The 24,985-nt window shown below is 41.9% G+C and overlaps 5 protein-coding genes across 7 annotated transcripts in view; 3 read left to right on the forward strand and 2 right to left on the reverse strand.

Annotated features, from left to right (window-relative positions):
• The window catches only part of LOC132907833 (uncharacterized), a 54,680-nt gene extending 43,729 nt beyond the window's left edge, over positions 1 to 10,951 (reverse strand). The window contains exon 1 of the mRNA XM_060961252.1: positions 9,685 to 10,951. Within this exon, the coding sequence (XP_060817235.1) occupies positions 9,685 to 10,051 (367 nt within the window). The 5' untranslated portion in view covers positions 10,052 to 10,951. The remainder of the gene's footprint in view (positions 1 to 9,684) is intronic.
• Positions 10,952 to 13,361: 2,410 nt separating this feature from the next.
• Positions 13,362 to 15,967, forward strand: LOC132907843 (RIB43A-like with coiled-coils protein 2). The gene is made up of 7 exons (XM_060961280.1): positions 13,362 to 13,492; positions 13,660 to 13,800; positions 13,992 to 14,137; positions 14,238 to 14,478; positions 15,227 to 15,454; positions 15,606 to 15,712; positions 15,785 to 15,967. Exons 1-7 carry the CDS (start codon positions 13,370 to 13,372, stop codon positions 15,924 to 15,926), a joined length of 1,128 nt encoding a protein of 375 aa, XP_060817263.1. The 5' UTR covers positions 13,362 to 13,369; the 3' UTR covers positions 15,927 to 15,967.
• Positions 15,968 to 16,329: 362 nt separating this feature from the next.
• LOC132907841 (sodium channel and clathrin linker 1-like) lies at positions 16,330 to 18,900 on the forward strand. 2 transcript variants are annotated; one of them, XM_060961269.1, is made up of 7 exons: positions 16,330 to 16,507; positions 16,590 to 16,665; positions 16,738 to 17,218; positions 17,283 to 18,267; positions 18,328 to 18,456; positions 18,523 to 18,684; positions 18,750 to 18,900. In XM_060961269.1, exons 1-7 carry the CDS (start codon positions 16,470 to 16,472, stop codon positions 18,775 to 18,777), a joined length of 1,899 nt encoding a protein of 632 aa, XP_060817252.1. In that variant the 5' UTR covers positions 16,330 to 16,469; the 3' UTR covers positions 18,778 to 18,900. The 2 variants fall into 2 exon arrangements, with proteins under 2 accessions (XP_060817252.1, XP_060817253.1); XM_060961270.1 differs by having other exon boundaries at positions 16,593 to 16,665.
• LOC132907848 (vacuolar-sorting protein SNF8) lies at positions 18,817 to 19,693 on the reverse strand. The gene has a single exon (XM_060961286.1). The coding sequence runs from the start codon at positions 19,691 to 19,693 to the stop codon at positions 18,938 to 18,940; it is 756 nt and encodes a 251-aa protein (XP_060817269.1). The 3' UTR covers positions 18,817 to 18,937.
• A 354-nt stretch (positions 19,694 to 20,047) lies between these two features.
• LOC132907852 (RING-box protein 1A) lies at positions 20,048 to 21,392 on the forward strand. 2 transcript variants are annotated; one of them, XM_060961293.1, is made up of 5 exons: positions 20,048 to 20,207; positions 20,374 to 20,401; positions 20,516 to 20,637; positions 20,750 to 20,835; positions 20,999 to 21,392. In XM_060961293.1, exons 1-5 carry the CDS (start codon positions 20,115 to 20,117, stop codon positions 21,009 to 21,011), a joined length of 342 nt encoding a protein of 113 aa, XP_060817276.1. In that variant the 5' UTR covers positions 20,048 to 20,114; the 3' UTR covers positions 21,012 to 21,392. The 2 variants fall into 2 exon arrangements, with proteins under 2 accessions (XP_060817276.1, XP_060817277.1); XM_060961294.1 differs by lacking the exon at positions 20,750 to 20,835 and having other exon boundaries at positions 20,062 to 20,207.
• The last annotated feature ends 3,593 nt before the right edge of the window (positions 21,393 to 24,985 follow it).

Consider the following 24,985-nt stretch of genomic DNA (forward strand, 5'->3'; position numbering starts at 1 on the left):
TTCACATACGTATCGGTTTGGAACCGAGACGCTTTTTCGTATGCTTTCATGCAAATACTGCTGTGACGGAGCTCAGTTGCTTTCGATCGATTTAATATTGCGCACTTAGTCATTAACATAAGACGTAATGGCCGCCGAAGACATAGTAATTTATTAATGTATCGTTCGTTTATATTCGTGATATTGTAGCTAGTTTCCAAGCGAAGATAAAACGTGCTAATAAAGAAAAAAAATGAAGTAAACAGCTTAACGAGGATTACCTTCTTATAATATAGCGTCTCTAACGAACGACGGGTTTATTACTTTATGATGACTCGCGCCGTCACACGTGAGAAATAATCATGTTACCGGAGAACAGCCGACGGTAAATCTAATCCGTTCTTGTCTTCTATCAATCCTAGGAGGAACCATATTCGTCATAGTTTCTAGAACCATCCTACAAACGCGATGTTCGTTCCTTCAATAGTACGTATAGAAATTAAATAAAAATTAATTTATGTTCTCTAATCTATTCATATAGATATGATAAATTATATAAAAACTGATGTATGTTCTCTATATAGAAGATTTGATTAAAAGTAGTGAGAAGATTTTAATTGAAACTAGGTCAAAATCTAATAACAGAGAAAGCTGACTTCAAAACATATCGGAGCAACGTTCGATCGTTGGACCAACCTAACCAGACAGAAACGAGTTTACATAAACGAACAGCAATGAATCATCGATATAATTGGCAAAGAGAGAAAGAGATCGCTCTCGCTTCATCTTTCCGTTAGCTACGATTTCGAGTTGGAAGCCAACAAAAGGAAGAGAAAATAACCAACAGAACTTTCTTTTCGACCACACATGCGAGAGCTACGACGAACAGATAGCTATCAGGTGTCGCGTCGCGATAGCACTCGCTTCCCCTTAGCGGCCGCGGAATTTAGATACCCAGCGACGCTTCTCTTCCGGCTGCACCGCTTACGTAGTGCGTACAAGCGTTACGTAACGCACGAGAAGCAGAGCAGACCGAGCAAAGCGTAACAATCTATCGGATCTACGCACGGTTGCCGCGCGGGTGAACGTTCGGCAATGTTCGTGGATTCCCGGCTGAGCTCGTTGGCCGTGGCTCGACCGATTTGCAATTGCACCCGCGCCGCGCATGCGCGCGCCTTTCGTGCATGCAACAGCATCCACGATTTCAAACCTATCGAATTTTCCTTTTTTCTAACGCGACACTCTACGTATCTTTATTTCATTTCGTTCTCTATTTATCCGGCTTTATGTAACGCTTCCAATATTTTCAATTCCCCTGCAAGTTTGTTACACCCACGCGTTCGTTTATTTATCAACACGTGTCGACACAACGCGACATTTTTCAAAGGATGCGCCAAACGCTTCATCGCATTGATCGCGAAACTGTTTTTGGGATACGCCACGTTTCGGGTGCAATTTTACCCCGCGCGTGACAATATTGCATTACGTTACTGCGGTGCAATGCGCGCCGCGTATTTCTCCGTTCCTTTTCCACGAATGCACGTACGCACGCTCGTTTTTGCGCACTGCATTTCAACCGGTGTTTCTTTCGCGCCGCGCGGCCTTTAAGAAACCACATTTCACGCGAGCCCCGTTCCTTACCACCCGTTCCGTAATGTCGGCTTCTCTCATTTTTTCCCCTCTCCGCTTCCTCAGTTCGTGCGCGCGTATACAAGCGCGCTTCGATAAGCGAACCGCGGACGGATGGGTTGGCAAAGGTCAAATATTTCGAAGGTTGTCGATGAAATTATTTAACGAGTCGCTACCGTTCGACGGTGTAAAGTCGTTATTGTAGCTGGACAGTCGAACAGTGAGAAGAGTGAAGGGAACGTGTCTGTTAGGATTTGCGCGGATTCTTCGCACGTGGACTTTCTTGCGCCCAAATAAGCGTCCTCGACATATAAAACCTTACGTGTACAGAAACATTTAAGTTCTCGAACTGGAAAGGACGGTCTCTTAGAAACATATGACGTATCGCTCGATCCATCTTAGTCGAGGATCTAGATTGCTGTTGGTTCTTTCTTTTTTCACCGCTCCTGTAAGGCTTTACGGTGCGTTCTAAAATTAGAGGATGACCGAGGGTTCGCGCTTTTATCGGATAGAATTAATCTGCCGAGAAAGTTTCACTTTTGGTCGCGCGAGTTTAACGAAAAATTTAATTAAAAGTAAAAAACGTCGATTAACCGTGTCGAGTAAATAATATTTAGTTGAATCTTTTAAAAATGTTTCCGCAACATTATCAATAATAGAATAATCGTGGGTCAGGAGGATCAACGCCCGTATAATTCCTATAAAACGTACCGATAACCAGCCGCATCTCTTCGTGCCGTTCTCTGATACGTAACACTTTGGTAAATTATGGTCCGAAGCTGCGCAGATTGATTCAATACAGGTTATGAAAAGCAAATGTATAGCTGTGTACCTTCGAGCAAAAACTATGTACATCATTTTGCAGATACACTCGTGACCGCATGTTCATACTCACGTTGATTTTTTCCTTCTTCTGTTAAGTAAATTTTGCACGTTGTTTACACAGTTAATACAGTCAATAGAACCTCGATACAATAATATCTCGAATGACATCATAGACAAACATTTAAATGATTATGATAAGAACGATCAACAACGACAAATATGACATCAATATTATATAATGCCCATAATGCCCATTGGTAACATTAAAAACAATTACGTATATCTGCAAATATGAAATATCTTTAAAACCGGATCTTTCGCATACATTTGCTAGAAACCTTTTTCTAATGCATATCTTCGATCCGTAAACGTTTTCATCCGTTGAGTTCACTTCTATAATTCCGACGTTAACCTCTCTCTCTCTTTCTCTCTTTCTCTCTACGACAATCGTTTCGCCATGGAATGCTTTCTCGCGATGACCTAGCCATTTAGTTAACAAACATCTGAACAAAATGACGTACATGTATACCATGATAAATCAACGATAGCGATACTGGTACATGTCACGTTATTTACAAATACGAGCAGTCGTTAATTGAATGGTTTCTCGGTTAAAATCATCCGCCACTTCGAAGTTAAATAAATGCACGGAAGCCGATGCTGCATCGTGAACTTAAACCAAACATTAAACTCTATCGAATAGCTATTACTTCAGGTTTGGTTTGGTCGTACTCACGAACGTCGAATTCTGAGTCATGTCCGCGAATAAACGTGTTACGATGATTGTTATTCTTCGGTGGCGACTCGTTTCCACGAGCGATCCGCTGGTTGGTCTGGAGCGACGAGAGGAGTCGCTAAAAATCGTGTCGTGCCGTATACGCGTCCTTATGAGGAAATCGGGACGTCGGAGGACGAGGCCTGGCCTGCCGGATTTCATGTTATCCCGTTAGCAGACTCGGGGGCAGCCGCGACGCAGCCAGACGAGACGCTCCGCGACACGCGCCGCATCCATCACCTACATACGCGCATAGATTGCGATCGTTTTCCGTTCCCGTTTCCCATCTTCGTGCACGATAAAACCGTTTTGCGCCTCTGTGAATCGCGACTGCAGCAAGCGCCTCGCACACTGACCTCGATACATACGTCGCGGGTCTGATATCTGCTCGCGTTGCTCGTCAACCTCGATTAAACCGCAGCCACCGAAAAATGTCGAATATCACGGCGCGTCGCCACGGACCGTGACTATCGGTGCCGTTCCGACCCTCGGGGAAACGCTGGCTCTCATTCCTCCGATCAACTAGCTCGGTCGCTAGCATTACCAGCTGTAGCCGGGTAACCGTCATAGCAAAGCGGATATATCTTCCAGCGTACATTGGCGAAAAGCGGTGAAACTCGAAGACACGTCGAAACGCGTAAATTCAAGCAACCGTGCCTCTCGCGGTTTACCTTTTTGTGAAAGTAGATCTCTCTTTCTCGACGGGTCACCGGGCGTAATTCCTCGTCCTTATGCAGCGAGATTACGCGCTCGCGTCGGCCGATGCTTGCGCGCATTCTTTTCCTCCGCCGCGAAAGGACATTATGCATAAACGACGGTGACAATGTGTCGTGTCATGCGCGGTGCACCGCACCGTACCGCACCGCTCCACGCCACTCCATACCGCGCCGCGCCATGCCACACCGCATTACTTTCCCGCGGTGTGGAATTATTGCGGCCCGTTGGCAAATGGGTGTGGTAAAGCGATTTCGCCCGCTCCTTCACGAGTCACGTCGCAGCCAACCGATTTTAGAGATCGCGAAAACGCATAACACGCGAGATATAAACATTTTTGTCGTGATACGTCGGTGATACTCCTTTGGTTGATGGCACGTTTTTACGAAAGGTACGCCAGGGTCCGTTTCCGGGAACAGGTCTACCTGTTTGAAAGGACTCCAAAAGAATTCTCGCTATGCGCGCGCTGGATTCCATGCCGCATCCTTTTACTGCTGCGTGACATCATATCTATTTTCAGTAGCGCCAGATATCTAATATCGGACATCCGCTGTAATGGAACCTGAGATCGTATTCCCGGGGCACTCGGCATAAACAAACATAATTGTTATCTCGCGTGTCTTATTCAACTATATTGCAAAGGAAATACATACATGATACGAGAATCATCGAAACGACCGCAATATTCACTACTTTCCACTGTCGCTCCTACTTTATCCCATCTATGCGATATCTAGGCGACCAGTTATATTTCTAGCGCATTCATCGATCGCTGGTTCTCGTAACGAGGTGAGAAAAGACTAGAATTTTATTCAACGACGTTGGCGTGAGGCTGCTGCTCGTAACACTAGTCCAAGCAAAGATACAACGTCCGTCAAGGTGTTACTCTCGAGACCGTGAGAAAACAACGTGCGTAGAATGTGTGTACAATGATAGCACTAGCTCGGCTTCCTCTTGAGGAGAGATGGTTTCGCGAGCCGCGCAATCTCTGATGTAATACGAATCTTTCTCTCTCTCTCTCTCTTTCTATTTTCTTTTTTTTTTGTGTCGTAGAACGATGTACAACGTATAATACACTTCCTACGCGGCTTGGCGAAATTCGACGCTGGAGTATCTCATTAATATTCTACGCCGTTGATTCTTTATCTAAAATTCAAATTCTCGGATCGAGACCGAGCATCGTAAATTGCCTTTCGGTCGGAGAAAATGAGAAAGAAAAAAAAAGATGATAAACATGAAAAAAAGAAAGCAAAAGAGAGAGAGAGACGGATAGAAAACAACAAACGAAAACAAAAATAAGATGAGGTAAAAAAATTCAATAACACATAGCGTTTGGCGTTTTCATAGAAGAAGAAAAAAACAGTCAGAGCATTGTGATATCTGGGATCGCGCGATTTCTCCGTTTCTTAGGTCGAATCGGACTCGAATTCTGGACGTGTACGCCACGCGTACACACGAGTAACATCGTTGCGGCACGTGAACGAGATACCACCACATATTCTCGCGACTTTTCAACAACACTGACGTGTTGGACTTTCAGCTCTGCGCGATTAACTCGGCGGATACTAGACAGTCATCAGTGTGTAACGCCCAGGAGGACGCAGCGTTGCCCGCAATAGAATGAGCCCGTCCGATTAATGGCACAGTCAGACGAAAGAGGACGCATCTACTTCGACTACCGACATCGACGATGTTCTATCTCAAGCACACAATCAGATTATTCTCTCACGTTTAAATCGTGTGCTTTCACCGCGTTACACATAACATGGTGATAAAAAAGCACGAATATAGAATCACGCAAATCTTTCCATCAAATGGCTGGTCATATTATCGTCACGTAATTACTCAGCGGGATTGCTATTCGACGGAAGCTACTACGAACGGTCTACGTGGAATGTCAAGTAGTTTTGTTCATGTCGGTTTGCATAGAACGCGAAAAAAGAAAAAATAGAAAAATAGAGAGACGGGAAAAAAGAGGAAGCAGGGAGAAGGCAAACCCGCCCGAGCGAAATTACGATGAATACCGGTCGTTGTTTTCTAGTACAATGGCCGTCGTTATGTCGCCGCTTTTATTACGTTCATGCGAAACTGCATTGGAAATGAAGCGACGCACGCGATTGGTCGTCCGTAATATCGTTCGAGGCTGATTTCCATCGGATAAAACGAAGCAGGAGCAACGTTTGTCAACTAAGATTCCGTGGAAAGTTGCGGAGAGCTCGACAAGGGGCGCTCGTGGGCGTTACTCCGCTATTATACGACGGAAGGGCTGAAATTAGGTCAACAAGGTGTCGGTACGCATAACGAACTGGGTCACGCTTTTACAGACGCTTCCACATGGCGAACAATCGATCGGGCTTCAGTTTCCCTCCTATATATCCCGTGCTTCCAAAGTAATAAAACGCAACAGGATAGAAGAACGATGAAGAATATTTGGCGTGAATATGCGAATACACGAGCAACGTCGGAATTTGCTCCGGCGATTATCTTATCGCGAATATTCCCGCCGATACGGAGCTCGCGTTGCCAGAAAACATAAACAGAAATTCGTTTGGCCCATGCAAATAAACGATCATTGCAAATTGGGACACAGATTGATTCTCTTATATCCATCTCTGAATTCTCCGCCAAATTGTGAAAATTTCTCGCGTGCGATAAAGAAATATTGTTCCCAGTGTCAATAACGTAGCGGCGAAGATATCGATAAAGAAAAAGATCGTGATACATCTTACTGGTTGACCTTGCACTTGACGAAACTATCCACGTGGCTATATCCGCCTGATGACGACATCGATGATGTCGGTTGCGGCTACAGGCAGAGGGGGACTTTCGTTTTCATTTTCTTTCGAGGTACTCGTCGTCGAGTCCTTGACTGTGCCCACTTCGATAACGCTACTCGCATAGTAAACCCGCTGACTCTTATCACCTTCTTGCATTCGCGGCTATCGTTTCTCGCTCGTTCGAGGTGAGTCACTTCAAATGTTCGCCATTATGACATTCGTGACATCCTCGTCGAACGATGCTACGTTACATTGTTTCCATCCGTCTATATTGCGACCAGATTGTATACGTATATACATATTTTCGTTACGTGAGACACGCCAATGGTTTATACGGTCGTGTTATACGACTTGCGCGACTCTCGAGTGATATGATATGTATACATCAGGCCGGATAAAACGGACGACCTTGCGTATTGGCGTTCTCGTGACAAATCGGTACATCGGCAGATTGGGCGACCGACACACATCTGGCCCATCTGTCGACTCGAGAAACTTGTTTTTCGACCGTTGGTCCGACGTGTTTTTTCGACCTCCTCATGAATCACGCGTCTCGTCCACGCTCCGGGCTATTAGCGCTAATAATGCCACTGCCTCGAACGGGATTAACCCGATGGCACATTAATTTGGACGATATTCGCGATCGCTCTTCGCTCTACCAGAGAGCGTTACGTCCGCGAGCAATGACGATAATTGTTTGCCAGATTACACGATCTATTAATAGGTGGAATATTTCTGAGCGTTACCACGAATAGCTTTCCTGTCAAAGAGAGGGAGAAGCTGTCGATTTTCTATAATCTCACGTATTCCTAATTTCATTTCCAAACGTCTCAAATAGAAATGACGAATTTTAACTATAAACGTATTTTTTCCTCGGGGTATTTTTAAATTTCCTTTCCTACTACTTTGGACGTTTTCAGATTAAAAACACTTGGAGCTAAAAAAATTTCTAAAAATTCTGATTTTATATTTGCCGTTATTATTCGCGGGAATATCGCTAATAACAAATGTAAGCGCGTAGTTATGATCTTGCAATGTACAACAAACATCGACGTTTAAGAAAGAGAATCGCTTTATGAACGATGTCCAATAAAAAAAAAAGAACGTATAATACGGTACTGTTCACTTTACTCGTTCGCATAAAAAGCGGATCAAACGTTGTAATCACTCAACAACTCGGGTTCTCTGCATCCCAGCGAATCCATTATTCAACGAGAAAAAAGAAAAGAACGTTTAAGTAGCCTCGCCGCGTGAATCCCGTGGCGAAAAGAACGGTCTCGAACGTGTTAGTAATTTCCTGCGCAATTGCGACACCGTCCTTTATCTACTGTTTACATAAATCCGTCGCCAGATACCTAAGAAACGATGATTAAAGAGACATAGCTTGTGGATACTTCGCGAGGAAAATTAGATCGGCGAGCGTTTAACCGGAACACGAGGCACACTCTAATGGCGAATCGTTTAAAATGGGCGGCGGAGGCAATTTATTTGCATCGCACGTGGCCCTCCGTGGGCGGCGGTCAGAAAGCGTGTGTACACGGGATCCCGGAACATCGTCGGCATCGACATACTCTCTCTCTCTCTCTCTCTCTCTCTTTATCATCTCCTTTTCTCTCTTTCTCTAACGATAGACACACCCGAGTTACGCTTTGGGGTGAAACTGTACATATAGTTAACTCGATCAAAACGGCGACGGGCGACATGGTCGCCATGATTGGTACGAAGTCACCCAGAAGAAAGAGGCAGAGAGCCTGGCTTCCGCCCTCTCGAGTCCCTTATCCCGTCATGTCGTTCCCGCAGATCACATCCAGCTCGGGCCGTGTTACCAAGGAACGAAACTCGACGGACAATTTCGGCGGAGGACAGAAGAATGGATGTCCTTCGACCGGATTGACCGTAGGCCAACGACACCGAAATAATACGACGCGCAAACATTGTCGTGCCTTTGAATATTTAACAGAGTCAACATGCGAGTTGCCGTAGCAGAACGCCGGGTGTTTACGTTGACGAACGAACGCTTACATTATCCGCACCTCTCGATATCCTCTCCTCTCTTACCGCTACTCGAAAGCGAAATACCGAAGGGAATTAATTATGCAAGCGTCGTACGCGATCGAGCCCGGTTCGTTCATACGTATACACGTTCGCTACTCGCCGCTTTTACCTGCAACGGAGCAATGGAACACCCTCGGGTAAGACCGATCTTCGCGAGGTTGTACCTCGCACAGAATCTCGCGTATCATGCACGCGATCGCGTCAACAACAACAATCGGGGATACGCGGAGAAACGATCATCCTCGCGATATCGATCGCAGTTGCGGCGAACAGCGCACGACGCGCTTTTATGTTCCTAATTGGAGATACATACTCGCAACGCAGAGGTTTCCACGCGCGGCTCGCCGAAGTATCGTGTTACGAAAGGTATATGCCAAGTGCACTTGTAAGGTATCCCCTCTGTCAGTCCGGCACATAGCGAAACAGACATGGAGCAGAAACACCTGCTCGAGAAACATCGAGAAACATCGTCGGTCTGATTCTATGAAATGCACGCGTGTTCAAGTGGAACGATTTAGAGTCAAGGTGGACAAAATAAATAGGAAGAAACAGGGGGGGATGCGGTCCAGTAGACACCCTCGTACGTAGTCAGACTCGGACTCGTCGAAGCTACGAGAACCTTCGATTTTATTGATAGGACACACACAGCTCGTAATGTGTCGCGTTAATCGAACGATGTTGACGACCTTAACGAGAGCTCGTGGACCCTGCTAGACGCGCGCTTCTTTGTGTCGTGGATCCATCCGTTGCGTACTGTCGGCTATGGGAAGAGGGAGAAAGAGAGAAACCAAGAGAACAAGAAAGTCACGGAAAGTGCGACAGAGAGACAGAAAGAGAAAGAGGGAAGAAGCTTCGTGGGTTTTGGTGGGGGGCAGGGGGGCAGCAGGGCTGGAGGAGGCGGTAGGGGCAAAGACTATATTGATCACTGACCTTTCCTGCGGCCGAATGGTCCGAAGAACGTGCCGTTCTTGCCGATGACGTTATCGTCGATGTACTTGAGCAGTTTCGTGGTATCCTCCCCTTTTCTAGAGGCGATCGACTTGACAGGACGCGGCGGCGCAAGCCTCTGGTTACCGCTGGTCAGCGTGCTCGGGCTGACGGTGTTGGTTGTGGTTGTGGTGGACGTGGTGGCCGTGGTCGACGTTGACGTCGACGCTACGGCGTTCGGTTGGCCCGCTAAGCCGGCGCAGCTTGTGCTTCCAGCCGTAGGGCACGTCGTTTCCTCCGCGAGGGAATTGATCCTCCGCTGCGACCCGCTCCAGTTCTTACCGCACGAAATCTTCACCGAGCAACTCATTCTCTCATAGTAATCGGGTACCTCTCAGTGTGCATAGTAAGGGTAACGACGATTCGACACAAGCGATAACGCACCCGATCGTTGCATGTACTCTCCGCGATGTGCTCACGGAGCCGAACGTACCGACAAACACTACGGAATAAATGTGTGTATTATACGTGTATATATACGTTTGTATGTCTCCTTAGTTAGAGTTTGTCACTCGCCGAACAGCAGTAGCATCGTCCGGAACGAGAATGAACAAATTTGTCTGTCTGGTTGCCCTTTCTCTTTGTCCCTTGCACTCTCGGATACACGTGTTTATCACTGGAACGTTAATTGGAACGGTGCGAGGGACACGAGGGTTGGGTTATCGTTCCTAGTCTGATTTAGAAAAAAAAAAAAAAGAACAGACGAAGAGGGACGCGCGCGTATCGCGTGTTAATCGTCCGTTCAAACGATAACTACAGGCGGAACGAACGAACTTCGCGAATATCTCTTTCGTTCTTTCTTCCTCCTTTACTTTTCCTTTTTTTCCCTGTTCCTGGCTTCTTTTACACCTTTCGTTATTTGACAATGTTTCGATCGATTTTGACCGATCCGTTCCAGGCGAACGGGACGAGGAAAAGTTTAGCGTTCACTCAGCCTCGCGATATTTGCTCGACTTTTGACGTCACGCGATCCGGTTTGTTTCGTGTTTTTATACCTTCGAATACGTTAGCGCGACCACCGTCGGATTAACTCGAGCTTCGACTACTTCCGTGATAGCTTGCCAAGCAATGTGCGCACCGTGAACACATACAACCTCACTCGATGCTGAGGCGAGACTGAATGTCTAGCGGACGAGCTGCCCGGTTCGCCAATGGCGTCACATGGTCACGCAGGCGCCGTCGAGTCTCGCTTCGCTTCGGGGCATCTTCTCTTTGGATCGGACGTGCGGGGTACCGCGAAAACATGGAACTCATTTTTCCGCGAATCTCCACGCGGAATCTACTTAAATGCTGCGCTCGATATTGCAATTATTATTGTTATTTCTTTTATTTCTTTAGCGACGCTAAAAACCTACAGTGTGAATTAAAACGCGCCGCTAATCCGTGTAATTTCTTTTTTTAAGAGCAGTGGATTTACATTTCTTGAATGGGTTTGTTCTTTCGTATTTCTTATAACGTTAAAGTCTTGTACTATACAGACAGATATACGTGTGTGTATTTGTTTTTCCTTTAATTCGCGTATGAATTCTTAGTTCAGTCAGGCATTTCGAGATATCATTCAATTTTATTTATCTTTCATTAATATCGACAGCCATACTGTAGGTAAACATAACTGAAAAACAAAAATAATTAGTATCATTCTTTCGATCTTAAATAAATTCTTCTTTGGAAGAGTGAATTTTTAATGAAGCGATTCTTTTAATCGGGAACTCCGTATACATCCAAAGAACGTATTTTTGCAGAAACGACTGCTCTTTAAGTTTCTCAACTTGCCATTGCGAAAATATGACACAAATAGATGTCTCGTGCTTCAAAGGAGAGTTTTATTTCTGGCAAACCGCACTCTCTGAACTCGAATCGTTATACAGGAAACGTGCAACTCTTGTACGTTAATCTATATTCGTTATTAAGAGTACTTAAGGAAAAGGAAAGTAAGAAGACTACTTTTTCTTCGGTTTATCGTAATTACGCAAACAACTCCTAGTTGTATCGTTAGGATCCTTTGCGCGTTAAAATCCGATCTCCCTCGTTTTAAACATACTAAATTGAATTTCACCATTGGGTTTGTATCTTTTACGTTGGTCGTCTCCTTCCATGTTATAGATAGACAGTTATTCGTGTAACCTCTTTTCCATGATCTACACTGGCAATCTCCAACCATATGGCCCGATACGTTAAATATAGGTCAACCGGAGGCACGTGCGTTTTCTCATTAAGCGAACAATTAGAATCATTAGCCACGAATACAATACCGCGATCGTGTTAACACATTCTAATAAGAGCGCAAAATTCGTAACAGCATCGATATTCGTTTGCATTGTTCGAAAACTGTTGCTCGTCGTTGAACGTTGTTCGATGCCGCATAGAAGAATATCAATGGTTGAGGTAGTCGAACGAAACTCTCAACGCGAATATCATCGAAACGTTTCCCATAATCATCGTGGTAGCGATGTAATTAACAGGAAACAGGTCTATCGTACGGTAATAAACGAATCGCTTTTTCCTCCGGTTACGTCCCTGTAATTAAGGATCAGTGAAATCTCGTCTGTTAGCGCGTTTCTTTTTTCACTTTCCGGCAGTATTAACGTCATAGCGGAATCTTTGGATAAAATAAGGGACACAAATTGCACCGTTCGTTCGAATCGATAAAAGAGGAAACGAGGCGAGTATTTCCTTAAAATCTATGCCAACGCGTACCAACAGCGTATAATATTCTTTTCATCGTGTCCAGCTGGAAGCCGTAAAGAGGCTTTGCCTTTCACGACGATTTATTCGAGCTTCTCGCGATTTGCGCGAAACAATTTGAGCCTAGAATATTTAATAAACAATGTCGCGTTCCCGTGGCTTCCACGTGGCTTCCTTCGACACCGCTCTAAAATCTATGCTTACATTTGATTCGTAATCCGTTCTCATTACCGAGTTCTCATTGTTGAAGAAAACGATGCGACAACGACGGCTCCGTGAGTCACGATGTCACGCGAAACACAACGTCCACACAAAGAAATCAAAGAAGGCGACTAAATTCGTTCTTTATTCCTGTGGTAAGCTCTGCAATTGTAGGCGGTCGCCAACACGCTATAAACTATGTACATATGTATATCCGATCGATACAGACGTTCACAGAAGCGTGATAATACAGAAACGTAAAGTCACGAATCATCCGTAATGACTTTCGCCGAGTCAACAGATACGTTATACGACACATGTTTACTCCTTCAACATCTGCTCTTCACGTGACTTTTTCATGCAAATATTCTTATTAGCGCTCTATATATGTACGTCAAATAGATGCTACTATCGCCTGAATTCGAACATGATTAATGGCGTTAATATCACGCTTTATATAATATAATCACGTGTTTACAATTAATTAAAAGCAATCCAACATTATCAGCCGATTTGAGTAGATAAAAGTAAAATTGGCCAAATTTCTTCTTAATCGATAAATAAGAATTTCTCATCCTCTGCTTCGATACGAAGAATCGCGTTAGATTTTGACAAGGTAACGCCATGTTTATCGCTCAAACGCTCCATGGTAACGAATTCCACGTGATTCTTGCGGCTTTCGTGGCTAGCTGACACTCGGGCTCTGGTTACGCTCGTCCTCACGTAGATCGAATTTGGCACGATGCTGAAGTTTCAAACCGCGACCAAAGAAGACCTGAAACTGGCCGCATCCATTCAGCGCAGACGGCAGATAGATGCGGAAAGAAAGGAACGAATATTCAATCCACGATTCAGGAAAATCGGAGTAAGTCTCAAGGAGCAAAGTGTTTCCATCGAGCACGATAACCTGTTACAGATCGATCGTGCATGAAGGACAAAAACGATAAGTGTATACGCACGCGAAACGACGATATATCATGCTGCGCTTTCGAGAACGTCCGGCATAATAATTTTTATCCGTAACACCCGCAGATAGACAAGGAATTCTTGGACAAACAGGTCGCGGAAAAGAAGCAGCAACGTGAGCTGGAACAGGCCCGAGAATCTCAGCTCGACGAGAATTTGATTCGCAGTAGTAAGGTCGCTTTACTGCTGCAAAAAGAACAAGAAGAGGTAAACTGTCAATTATGGACGGTAAAAAGCAAACGGCCGGATGATTAATTGTCTTTTGCAGTGTCATCGTTAAAAATTCCGACTTTGTTCGCGTACTCGTTGCTCTTTGCGCGTTTTTTTTTTTTTTTTTTACCTTTTGAATACTTTGTTAACGGAATCCACGTTACACCTTGTCATTGTTGATTTTCCAGGAAAGGCGAAATATAAATAAGGAGATCGAACACTTTAGACAGCAGTATCAGCGTGCCGAACAGCGTCGGGATTTCGATCTTTACGATCCGACTGCTCTTAAAAAAGCCGATGTCGACCTCTCTTTTGAAGCTGGTTTTGGACAGAAGTAAATGTTGTCGTAGTAAATTTCATTCGCGTGAGAATCTCCTCGAGCTTGAGAAGGAACGATATAACGATATTAAATATTTGATGGTCGAATGGTGCAGATTCGCGGGCGAGGACGATAATGCAAAAGAACGGTCGAAAGCGCAGAAAGAAGAGATGAGGTGGTGGATCGAAAAGCAAAAGAACGAACGTATGCAGGCGGAGAGGGAACGCGAGGAAGCCGAGAAAGCGTACGAAGCAGCTGTCATCTCCAGGGACAAGCGTGCCATGGCGTTAGATCAGATGGAACGAGACTGTCGTCGAAGATTGAACGAAGCCACCGCGCAATTTAATCGAGCTCTGGTAAGGCTTTCTCCTATTTAGTCCTTCGACGAAACAATCGGGAACAAAGCGTCAGGAACTGCAAGAAAAAGATAAGAATCTTATTATCTGACGGTTGTATTTTACAAGCCGGGGAACAGAGAGAATCGAATTTCCTTCTCATACAGACGGAGATCCGTTTCCCTGTCGTTCCTCTTCTAGGTATTTGCGTACTAGTCGTTGTTCGTGGACGACGAGAAAGTGTAAATTCAGATAATTAAGTGCTTGATGGCACTTCATCTCATTAATTGATTTAAAGTCTTCCCTCTCTTATTGTCTCTCTCGTTGTTCTCTCGTCGCGAACGAGCCAATGACGACGAACCGTGAAATGTCAGAGTTCAACGGTGGCAAAATCTCGTTGTACTTGATACGGCTGTTCTATTCTGTTCGCTGATGAATTCCCTCGGTGTCACTGCACCGACCAGACGGAGTTATTGTCGCTTCGTCGTTTAACACGTCCCGAGCATGGGCTACACAGTTAACATAAACCTTCGCCGAAGGTGAGCACCGTTTACAGCAACGACGAGGTTGCTACGGTCGATGAGCAAACTTGATGACGTCATCGACGTACGAGTCTCGGTAACAACACGACGAACGATCCTTCGGTCGCTTCCCCGACTCTTCCTACACGTTCTGATCCTTGACTTTTTTTCTCTTCAAATTGTCACGCTCCGTTGGATCGTACGTTTTAGTCGAATGACCGGCTTCGTTTTTCGTCCCCTTGCGACAGGCTGAGGAGCAGAAGTACCGCCGCCACTGCGAAGCCCTTCAAGAGGAGGAGGACAAGAAGGCGGATATCTACAATCACGTGACTGGGGACTTCCTTACGGAAGCCAAAGAGCAGGCGGAGAGCACTCATGGACCGCACAAACCGTTGGCCTCACGTTACAAGGGCATGACTGCGGACGAGCTTAGGGTTTTCAGAGAGGCGCAAACACAGCAGCTGAAAGAAATCGAGGTAAAAGCCGATGGAATGAACGGTTGTTTTGCGCGGTTTTAACGATGCGCCGCGGATGGTTGAAACAGTGCCAACCGTTGTCACGGCCATGCGAGGGCACGGCCAGGGGAACAAAAAATTTGGCTCGCTCAGGGTAAACCTCTTTTTCCAGAAAATGAGATTAGAGGAGAAGCGAAGGGACGAGGAATGGGATCGGTTAATGAACACCCAGGCAGAGATAGCGGATTCGTATCAACGTGAAATTGACCGGAGAAGAACGTAAGATGTTTAGGTTAAACATTTGTTGAATTATAACAAAAAAAGAGAATTGAATAAATCGATACGTTGCAGAGAGATTAAGAAGAAGATAGCAGAGGAGAATTTGGAACTCGCGCAACAACACAAATCTCATCAGGATTATCTGAATCGTGTGCTCTACAAAAACAAACCGACTGCAGCCTTTTTTGAACAATTTAACAGAGACGCCCGCTAAAACGAAAGCTTATGCAATGATACGAATAAATGACTTTTTTTTATATAAATACGTACATTTTATGCTTATTATTCGTAACTTTTATATTCTTACCTTTTCACGCGCATTTTCCTGCGTGTAATCGAATACGATTATTCGAAATGTTTGCTTGTTGGTAAATGATAAATTTGCCGCTTCATGAATCATCTTCAGTCGGTATTATATCATCTGCTTGCACGTCATGTTTTATATTTTATAACAGAGAAAGTTTTACGAACAATCACGTGAATTTAGAATTTTAATGTATCATTTTATTGCAATGCTTTGAATATACTGCAGGATATTAACATTTTGTGTACTATTATCGACCATCCTGTTGAATGCATGCATTTATGCGCTATCGGTAAAATGAGACATTGTTGATGTTTACGCGTCCGGCTTCAATGATGTTGCTTGAAATATCTCCCGAAACATTGCAAATGTAAATTAAACGTGCAATATATCTTTCATCATGTTCCTTCGCGCAACATAATATTGCGAAACATAAATCATTCTAGCGATAAAATGCTCGATACAGAACACGATGATGCTCGGAAACAAAGGTTAGCTTTAAGGTTATATATCTTCCTGTATTCTTTGTTTTATTTGTGATAAATATATTTGGTAAGTTTTTTTTATCAATAGCAGCGAGCGAGATACGTTGCTCGAAGAACAATATGAAATTGTGGAGGACCTCAAACGAGATTTGCACTTATGCAAGGTATACTGTTTGTACAAATCAAAACATTGTATATATGCACCTAAAAATATTTGTTATATATCCACTTTTTAGACAGAACAATATAATATGCGAGTTGAATTAGAAATTCTGCGAAATGAGAATCAAAAGGTTACCGATATAAAAGAATCCTTGAATCGTATTCATTTAGAAGAATGTGATAACGAAGATGCACATAAAAAGGAAATAAAAAATTTACAAGAACGTATTAAGCTGTTAGAAACAGAAAAAGATTCAGCTTTGCAGCTGTGGCATATTTCCCTGGATACTGTAAGTGCCTTAGAAGATCAATTAAAAGGATTTCAAGTATATGGAAAAGGGACAAAATTTTATCAAGAACAAACAAATGCTATTAAGGAAAGTTACTCGGAAGCTATTAGAATGTTAGAGGAAAAGCTTGCATTGGCCAAAGATAATTTTATCAAACATCAAACACTGTACGAAAGTAGTAAAGAAAAAATTAACAGTTTGACTAACGAAAAGGATAAACTTTTGGAAAAATATAAAAATCTTGAAATGGGCGCACATGATAAAGGTCAGTAACATCTATTTATAATTTGCAATAACAAATAGAGACATTATTTTTATTTTTTAAAAAGACAGGAATAATCAGCTGACGATAGAAACGTTAAAACAGGAATTAGCTTATGCCAAAACAGAAACCAATAAAATGGTACAAGCAAAATTAGAATTAGAAAAACAGTTGAATGAAGTTAAAACATATGCTGCAAACGTAATGGAAAGGGACAAGGAAACAAAAACTAAGATGGGAGAAGTTATTGAATTGATAGAATCTGCAGTTAGAGAAAAGGATTTGGTGCTTCGTCGTGAAACTCTTGTATTGGAAGAAAAAGCCAGATTAGAACAGAGACTAAACGTAATAGCTAATGAATATGATGTAAAGATACAAGAGTTGAATAAAAAAACAAGAGATGAGATTGAGTTAAATACGAAAAGGTATCTAACAGAAATCAATGAACTTAAGGCAGAACTAAAGGCAAAAATAACAGTAGCGGAGAAAGCTCAGAGAGAATTGAAATTTACTGAAGAAGAATCAAACAAAATACGTAGAGATTTAAGTGTAAAAGTATTAGAATATGAACAGAAAGCCAAACGTATGGAACTTCAGTTACAAGTATACGATGAAGCAATAGCTAAAAATAAGTATGATATGGAAATTAAGCAATTAAGAGAAAAAATTATTATTCTTGAGAGTAAGCTGGGTACTTCAAATGATAAATTACAAAAGTTAGAGGAACAGCAAACTAGTAACATACAAGATCAGATGAATAAAGCTAATCATGAAAATAAAGATATAATGAAACAATATTCGGATTTAGAGAATCAATTAGCTAAAACATTAGGTGATAAAGAAAACCTTGTATTGCAATTAAAATCATTGAAACATGATTTTGAGCATGAAATACAGAAAAGGGATAATGAAAGGCATTCTCTTGGAAATAAAATTCAAGAACTTGAAGTTAATCTTCATAAAGCAACTTGTGTAAAGGAAAATAAATTTAGAGACGACATTACTGATGGAATAAATCCATATGTCAAAAATAAGCCTAGTTTTGATATTACGTAAGTAAATACAAGTATTTATTAAGTCAAGCGATATTATAAAAAATATTTCTATTACAGAGTTGAAAACAAATGTCATTGTTGTCAGTCTGCATTATCAGATTATATGAATAAATTGCAAGAGAAATTTGATAGGAAAACAAAGGAGTTAATCAATCATGTTCAAGTTCACCAAAAATTAAGTAAAAAGTACATAAATTTTTTCCAGATGTAAATGAGAAATTATCGGTATCTTTATGTTATTTTATATTTTAGATGGAGGGATGAAGCAAAATCTTTGACAGTTAAATTTCAAGGCAAATCTAAAGAACTCAGGGGAAAGATAAATTTCTTACAGAAGGAAAATAATGAATTAAATAGAGAATTATTAACTTGCAAACAACAATTGGCACAACATGCAATTGAGGATATACAGAAGTCTGTATTTACTGTATTCATGTAATATAAGATATTTTAGACTAACTATGGATATTTTGTTTTAGATTTAATGAACCGAATGAAATTAGGTGATAGTGTTTTCCTGCATCTACAAGAACCTTATAATGGATGTTTCATCGTGTACATATTACAGGAATATGTAAATTTATTCACATTAAAAATACATTTTATGCTACAGATATCCTTTTTTTTAAACACTGTCTATCTATATATAGTAAAGTCAATATTGTGCTTACTCTTTGGATACAATGCAGGCTGTAAATAAACTAGGAAACCAATATAATGTTTCATTTTCACCTTGTTCATCTAACCATGCCAGTCCTTCTTTCACCATGTGGTCCAAGGCTTTTTGTGTCCTATCTGGTTCCCATTTTAACTCCTTGCACAGCATATTTCTTGAAATATATGCATTTCCAGATAAACTAGCTTGCTGTAACACAGCAGTGTGGTCCATGCTCAATTCACCAGGAATAGATTGTACTAAATGCTTGCCACGTCCAATTGGAACAATAGAAAATCCATTTCCAAAAATTCGTAATTTTTTTGCTGCAGCTAATAAGTCCTCATTTGTGATCTCTTGGTGTTCTTTCCTACGGCCTCTGGCTTGTATCAATCTTGTCCTAAGTTCGTCCAATGATATCAATCCACCATTTTTATAATTTGTAGCCATACAAACTTCAACAATTTGAACAGCAAGTTCATAATAAAAATCTCCTATGCCAAGAACTGACCAAAATCCTTTACCTGAGGCCAAAGGATCTACACCTATTGATGCACACATTTCAGTAAATTGCCGCCGAAAACGTGCATTTTTCTTAATTTCATTTTTATACTTTGAGGCAAATTCTTCTAAATTCACGCGAAATGTTTCCATATGCTTTGTCATTTGCTCAAACTGATTTTCTTGAATCTCAGTTCCCTTATCTCTATATTTTTCTCGCTCCAGCTTTTGTTTTTGAATAGCACCAACGCCCGCCTTTCGTCTCATCGTGCAATATATTTTATACTGTGTTACGGATTACAAAAGTACGGATTAGAATTTACACCAAAACAAAATTAAAATGGTCTTATCTAGTTATTAAATGGTCGAAGTAACTGTCATGTTCTTTCGTGTATTAGGTCCTCTTTAAAAACATAACCTAATGTCGATACAATGACATGATACTATACGTCGTTTCTACAATAGATACTTTGATTCTTAAGCATTGTTTTCAATACGAAATGAAGGTATTGATGTTTATACAATATGACAATTTATGACGCGCACAAAATGTTTAATAATTGAAAAAACTTGTAACTTGTAAATACATTCGTACAGATTCTTGCCTTCGTATCGCCTATACATTGTACTTCGAATCTCTCACACAAGGTGTCAGATATCAGTTGGCTTCAGACATCAAAATTTAGATATGGCGTCGGCAATGGAAATTGATGATGAAGAAAGTGATTTACCAACTTCGAGTAGTAGTAAAGGAGAGAAAAAACGTTTTGAAGTAAAAAAGGTGAGACGAAGAAATTAGGAAAATATTTCATAAATCTTGTATAAATTTAAAAACTTCTAAGAAATTAATCCACGAATTCTAACCTCATTTTTGCGTTGTCATATTTATTATATTCACATGGTTTATCTGTAATATTTAATTGAAAATACGAAATTTTATATTACAGTGGAATGCTGTGGCCCTTTGGGCATGGGGTACGTATTTGAAAATTACATTATACATATAATTTATTGTAACAAGTAATATGGTTAATTTAATACCTATGTTGCAAGATTTTCCCAATAATTATAAAATTTGTTATTTTACAGATATCGTAGTAGATAACTGCGCGATCTGCCGTAATCATATAATGGATTTATGTATTGAATGTCAAGCAAATCAAGCGTCAGCTACTAGCGAAGAATGTACCGTAGCTTGGGGTGTATGCAATGTATGCGTTCTATTGTTATAGCATTTTGTTACAATACACATTTAGAATCAACAGCAGAATTAAAATATTTTAACTTTTTTATTTTAATTTTTTACACTTTTTTTTCGCATAGCATGCATTCCATTTCCATTGCATCTCACGTTGGTTGAAGACTCGACAAGTTTGTCCACTTGATAATCGAGAGTGGGAGTTCCAAAAGTGAGTACAATTTACAACAAACAACGATACACAACAGGCTTCTTAAAGCTTTTGAAAATTGTGTGTTTGTAGAAGAAGCACAAAAATTTTTCATATATTTTATATAACTTTTCCGTTTTATATATATGCTAACTCCCAAATACAACTTTTATATTTATTTTAGATACGGACATTAGCTGAGTGTGTTCAACTACCACGAACATCTGAACCCTCGAGAATGCCAAAGCCGATGCAGGTTTAATTACATATGTGAATAAAAGACATTTAAATAATTTATCGTAATAGCATCATAAAAAACAAAAATCGGCGGCATATCTATAAATGTCATTTCAGTGCTTTTGGCAAGGATAATAAATTACAAATTTGCTTGAAACACAACGTGATTAAAACATTATTGCACCAGCAGTATCAACTTTATAATGATATATCTATTGAGTTAAAACTGCGAATACTAAAACTATAAGCTATTGAAAGTTTCTTATATTATCGGTTATGCATTATATGACAATGTACTTCTTAGTCCTAAGAACATAAATAAAGGAAAATAAATTAAATAATTATTTAGCCCACATATTATTTCACATCGTTTCATTAAAAACCACGTAACTATCGATACCTCTACACACAACTATAATTTTACATTTTTTTTCACAGCATCATTTGGAGTTAAAGAGCCGAATACAGAAATATAGAAGTATCTTACGCCGGTGCATTTTTCCCTAGGATTATTTTTTTACCGAATTTTCCAATGATCCGCTTATCTGATTGTAAGAAATACCATCTAGCAAAAGTTTTGTCCTTGCCCTTCTCAAGAACGGTGAATTCACGTAATCCACTCTTTCGATCAGCAATTTTTTTACTTTAAATAGATATTGGTTTCACCGACACATACAAAACCTATAAGAAAGATGTTTCAATATCTTTAAGTAAAATATCCTTTACATTGACCGTGTTGCAAAAATTGTGTACACGCCTGTTAAATATAGATAAATTTATATGTATATATATAAAAGTATGCGTATCAAGTATTGGTTTCTTAAGATCTCCTTCTTTGGAAAGATTGATGGATATTTTTCTCTCGAGACGTTAAGTAAGCTCAATCTCATCGAAATGGCAACGACAGGTATCGTAATAATAGCTTTTACGTTCTGACAACCTACATGATTCTGCTGCCTTTATGCTCTTATCATTAATCCGCGCTATTATAGCACCTGGATTTTTAATGAGACATAACAGCTGCCTATCTTCGTGACCCGTAACGTCACGTCGAGGCCAATCGACCGCTTTGAGATCATCTCGAATCCCTTTTCCAGTTCTAGTGTATTCAAGAGGTATGGGGCAATACTTATCAAGCGGCATACCGTGGAGGAGCCTCCGACGAGCTGGCTTCTAATCCGGGCATACAGTGAAAATTACATCCATGGAGACCAAGCGACATTCAGCAGAGCTGCGAGGGAGCATTAGTAAGTCTTTCCAGCTCCGACTTTACCTCGTCTCACCTTCCTTCTTTTTTTCCTTTTTTTCTTCCGCTAATGTCTTTTTTATTTTTACTCAGCTTACCACTCCTACTCTCCTACGCAGTCACTGCTATAATAGAAAACACGGTATCATCGTAGAAATGGGATTTGTTTAAGTTCCAATTTGCCCGGCGCACGGCCATGTATTTCAATAAATCGCAAATAAACGGTCGTCCAATAATGATAATATCGCTGTCAAATTACAACGTCTGCTTTCGGTTGCACGTTTCGGTCAGAAACTAGAGATTCACGACGTCGGTAAATATTTATAATTTAAATATTTGAAAGAGAGCGAAACGTGGAAAGGGACGGAGCGGGATGAGCGAGGAACGCGGCAGCTGGAAAGAGCGGGGAAACGCGGGTAATTCGGCAAGTGGATTTCAATGATTTCCAGAGAGCAAGTTTCGCACGAAACGCGAGTAACTATGGCTGCTTGAATTATTTACCTGGTCGCGTGAGATACGATATAAATACGATTTGCATTCTCACGGTCGAGATAGAGAGCGATAGATAGTTCGGTTAGGGAAACGACCATAGGCTGATCGAAGAGGTTCGAGAAAGCGTTCAGGAGGAGGCAAAATTGGTAGCGGAGGATGGGAGTACGAGTCGCGAAGGTCTCATTTCCGCCGGAAACAGAGGTTCCCTCGTCCTTGCTGCGAGTTACCCTCCCTTCTTCTCTCTTGTCTCGTCCAGATGGAGGCAGAGTCCAATCGAATTAAATACATTCCCGAGGATCGTCCAATCGACGACCTCCGCCAGTGGTATTTGTCGGGTAGAGTTGTTCTACCCAATACCACTGTCATATCTTTTCGTCAATGTCTACCCCTCCCTTTCCACTTTCACACTCTTCCTCCTTATTTCAGTTACATCGACAGCGACCGAATAATTTACTTGTTTTTCCTCTTCCTTTTTATCAACGCGTCGTAGCGGGCAGCTACGACCATATCGAAAATTCATTAAAGCCTCGTGTAATTGGGTCGAGAAAGAGAATCGCCGCTGACCCTTCGCATGGCTCCTTTATGCTCCGCTCTCGCCGAGATAATTTTATTTCGAACGTTTAATGATTTCACGTGTCGATACGTTTTCGGTCCTCCGCTGATGGCCGTGGGCAACAACAAAAGGCTATTCCTTGCGGCGGGCGATTATTTTATTGCAGTATTTACTGGAGAAAAAGACAAAGAGGAAAAGGTATAAGCGTATTTCAATTCGCCATAAAATCGAAGCATTTCCGCTAGTTGTACGTTATATTATTCAAAAAAGTTCCCCCGCTGGGAGACCATCCATTATCTGCTGCTCCGATAAATCCGCCAAGACGTTCTCTCTTCTTGTGTTTGGAGGATATATCAAGGTTTCCTCGTCCCGTCGTTGTCGCGTCGCCTTTTCCTCCTTTTCCACGCTTGGTTCCTTTCTGCCAACGTGGACTTTCGAATCGACGGGAGTTACGGGACAGGACCCGATAAATTGCAAGATTTTTCCGTGACCCATACAAGCAGCATCGTGCCTCGTCCAAGAATTATCGCGCAAACGGTCAAACTCGCGCGAAACGTTTCGTATTCATCGAATGTTAAATGCAAATTCACACAGTCCTTGATTATTTCGCTTTCAAGGTGTCCCCGCTATAAATAATCTCGTCGTTAATAATAATCGATATTCTCGTTGCGTGGCCGATTCAGTCCGATAATAACTATTATCGTTAATAGATGACTCGTTATACGACAATTACGGTCACCGCTTATGGTGCAACTTTAAATTCTACTGCCAATTAAATTAGGTAAATGGATTACGACGCTATGGCGCTAGATTATTCTACGAATTTCATTCGTCCTGCTTCCGTCCTGTCGATCGTTTCGGACAAATTCCTAAAAACTCGCGTGAGTACTTTTTACGTAGTTCACGATATCCAACGAAAGCCGGGCAAATCTAAGATTTCACGTTTCCTTGGAAGCCGAACGTTTTCCATGCGCGCGTTGCAGATTGTATCCGATGCTGGTGGTGGTAGGTCGCGCAGCTAGGCGGTCGTAGAGACGGTAAATCCTGGTTAAATCCGTAAAAAAAACAAAAGCTACGACGAGCGTTAGAGGATTGTGACGGCTGTTACTAACACCCTCTGTTCTTTCTCCTTTCGCCGAAGATTCATACATGTTTTTGTGCAAAATTCTTCCCAACAATTATTGCTTTCAGTTTTCCAACTAGTAGTTACGCTTTCTTCCCACGAAAGAAACCTTCTCTCCCCCCTCTCTCCGTGAGTAATTAAGCGTGTTCCGATCTTTTACTCGAAAAATTTATTTATACGAGAGCGAACGCAATCAGGTCTTGGAAATCTTGACGCGGAAGGTAGACGGGCGGTAAGTGGAGCATTAAGTTCGAAATTTCGGAACACAAGGTACACGGGTGGGACGCGTACACGGTATTCTTGGTGGACGAGTCCAAGAGCACTCGATAGGCTAAGTAAATCAGAAGCCTTTGGTCAAGAGTACAGCCTCCACTACGTTTAGGGTAGGAGTTAAAGAGGGCAGAGCGGAGGGGCCGGCAGGGTGATGAAGGAAGAGGGTGCAATAGTGGTGGCAGGAGCAACAAAGGGTTGGCTAAGAGCTCTTCACCGTCCACTCGCTCGCTTTCTCCAACCACCGAAG

The sequence above is a fragment of the Bombus pascuorum genome, chromosome 6 (genome assembly GCF_905332965.1).
Source record: "Bombus pascuorum chromosome 6, iyBomPasc1.1, whole genome shotgun sequence".
In the NCBI taxonomy this organism is placed as follows: domain Eukaryota; kingdom Metazoa; phylum Arthropoda; class Insecta; order Hymenoptera; family Apidae; genus Bombus; species Bombus pascuorum.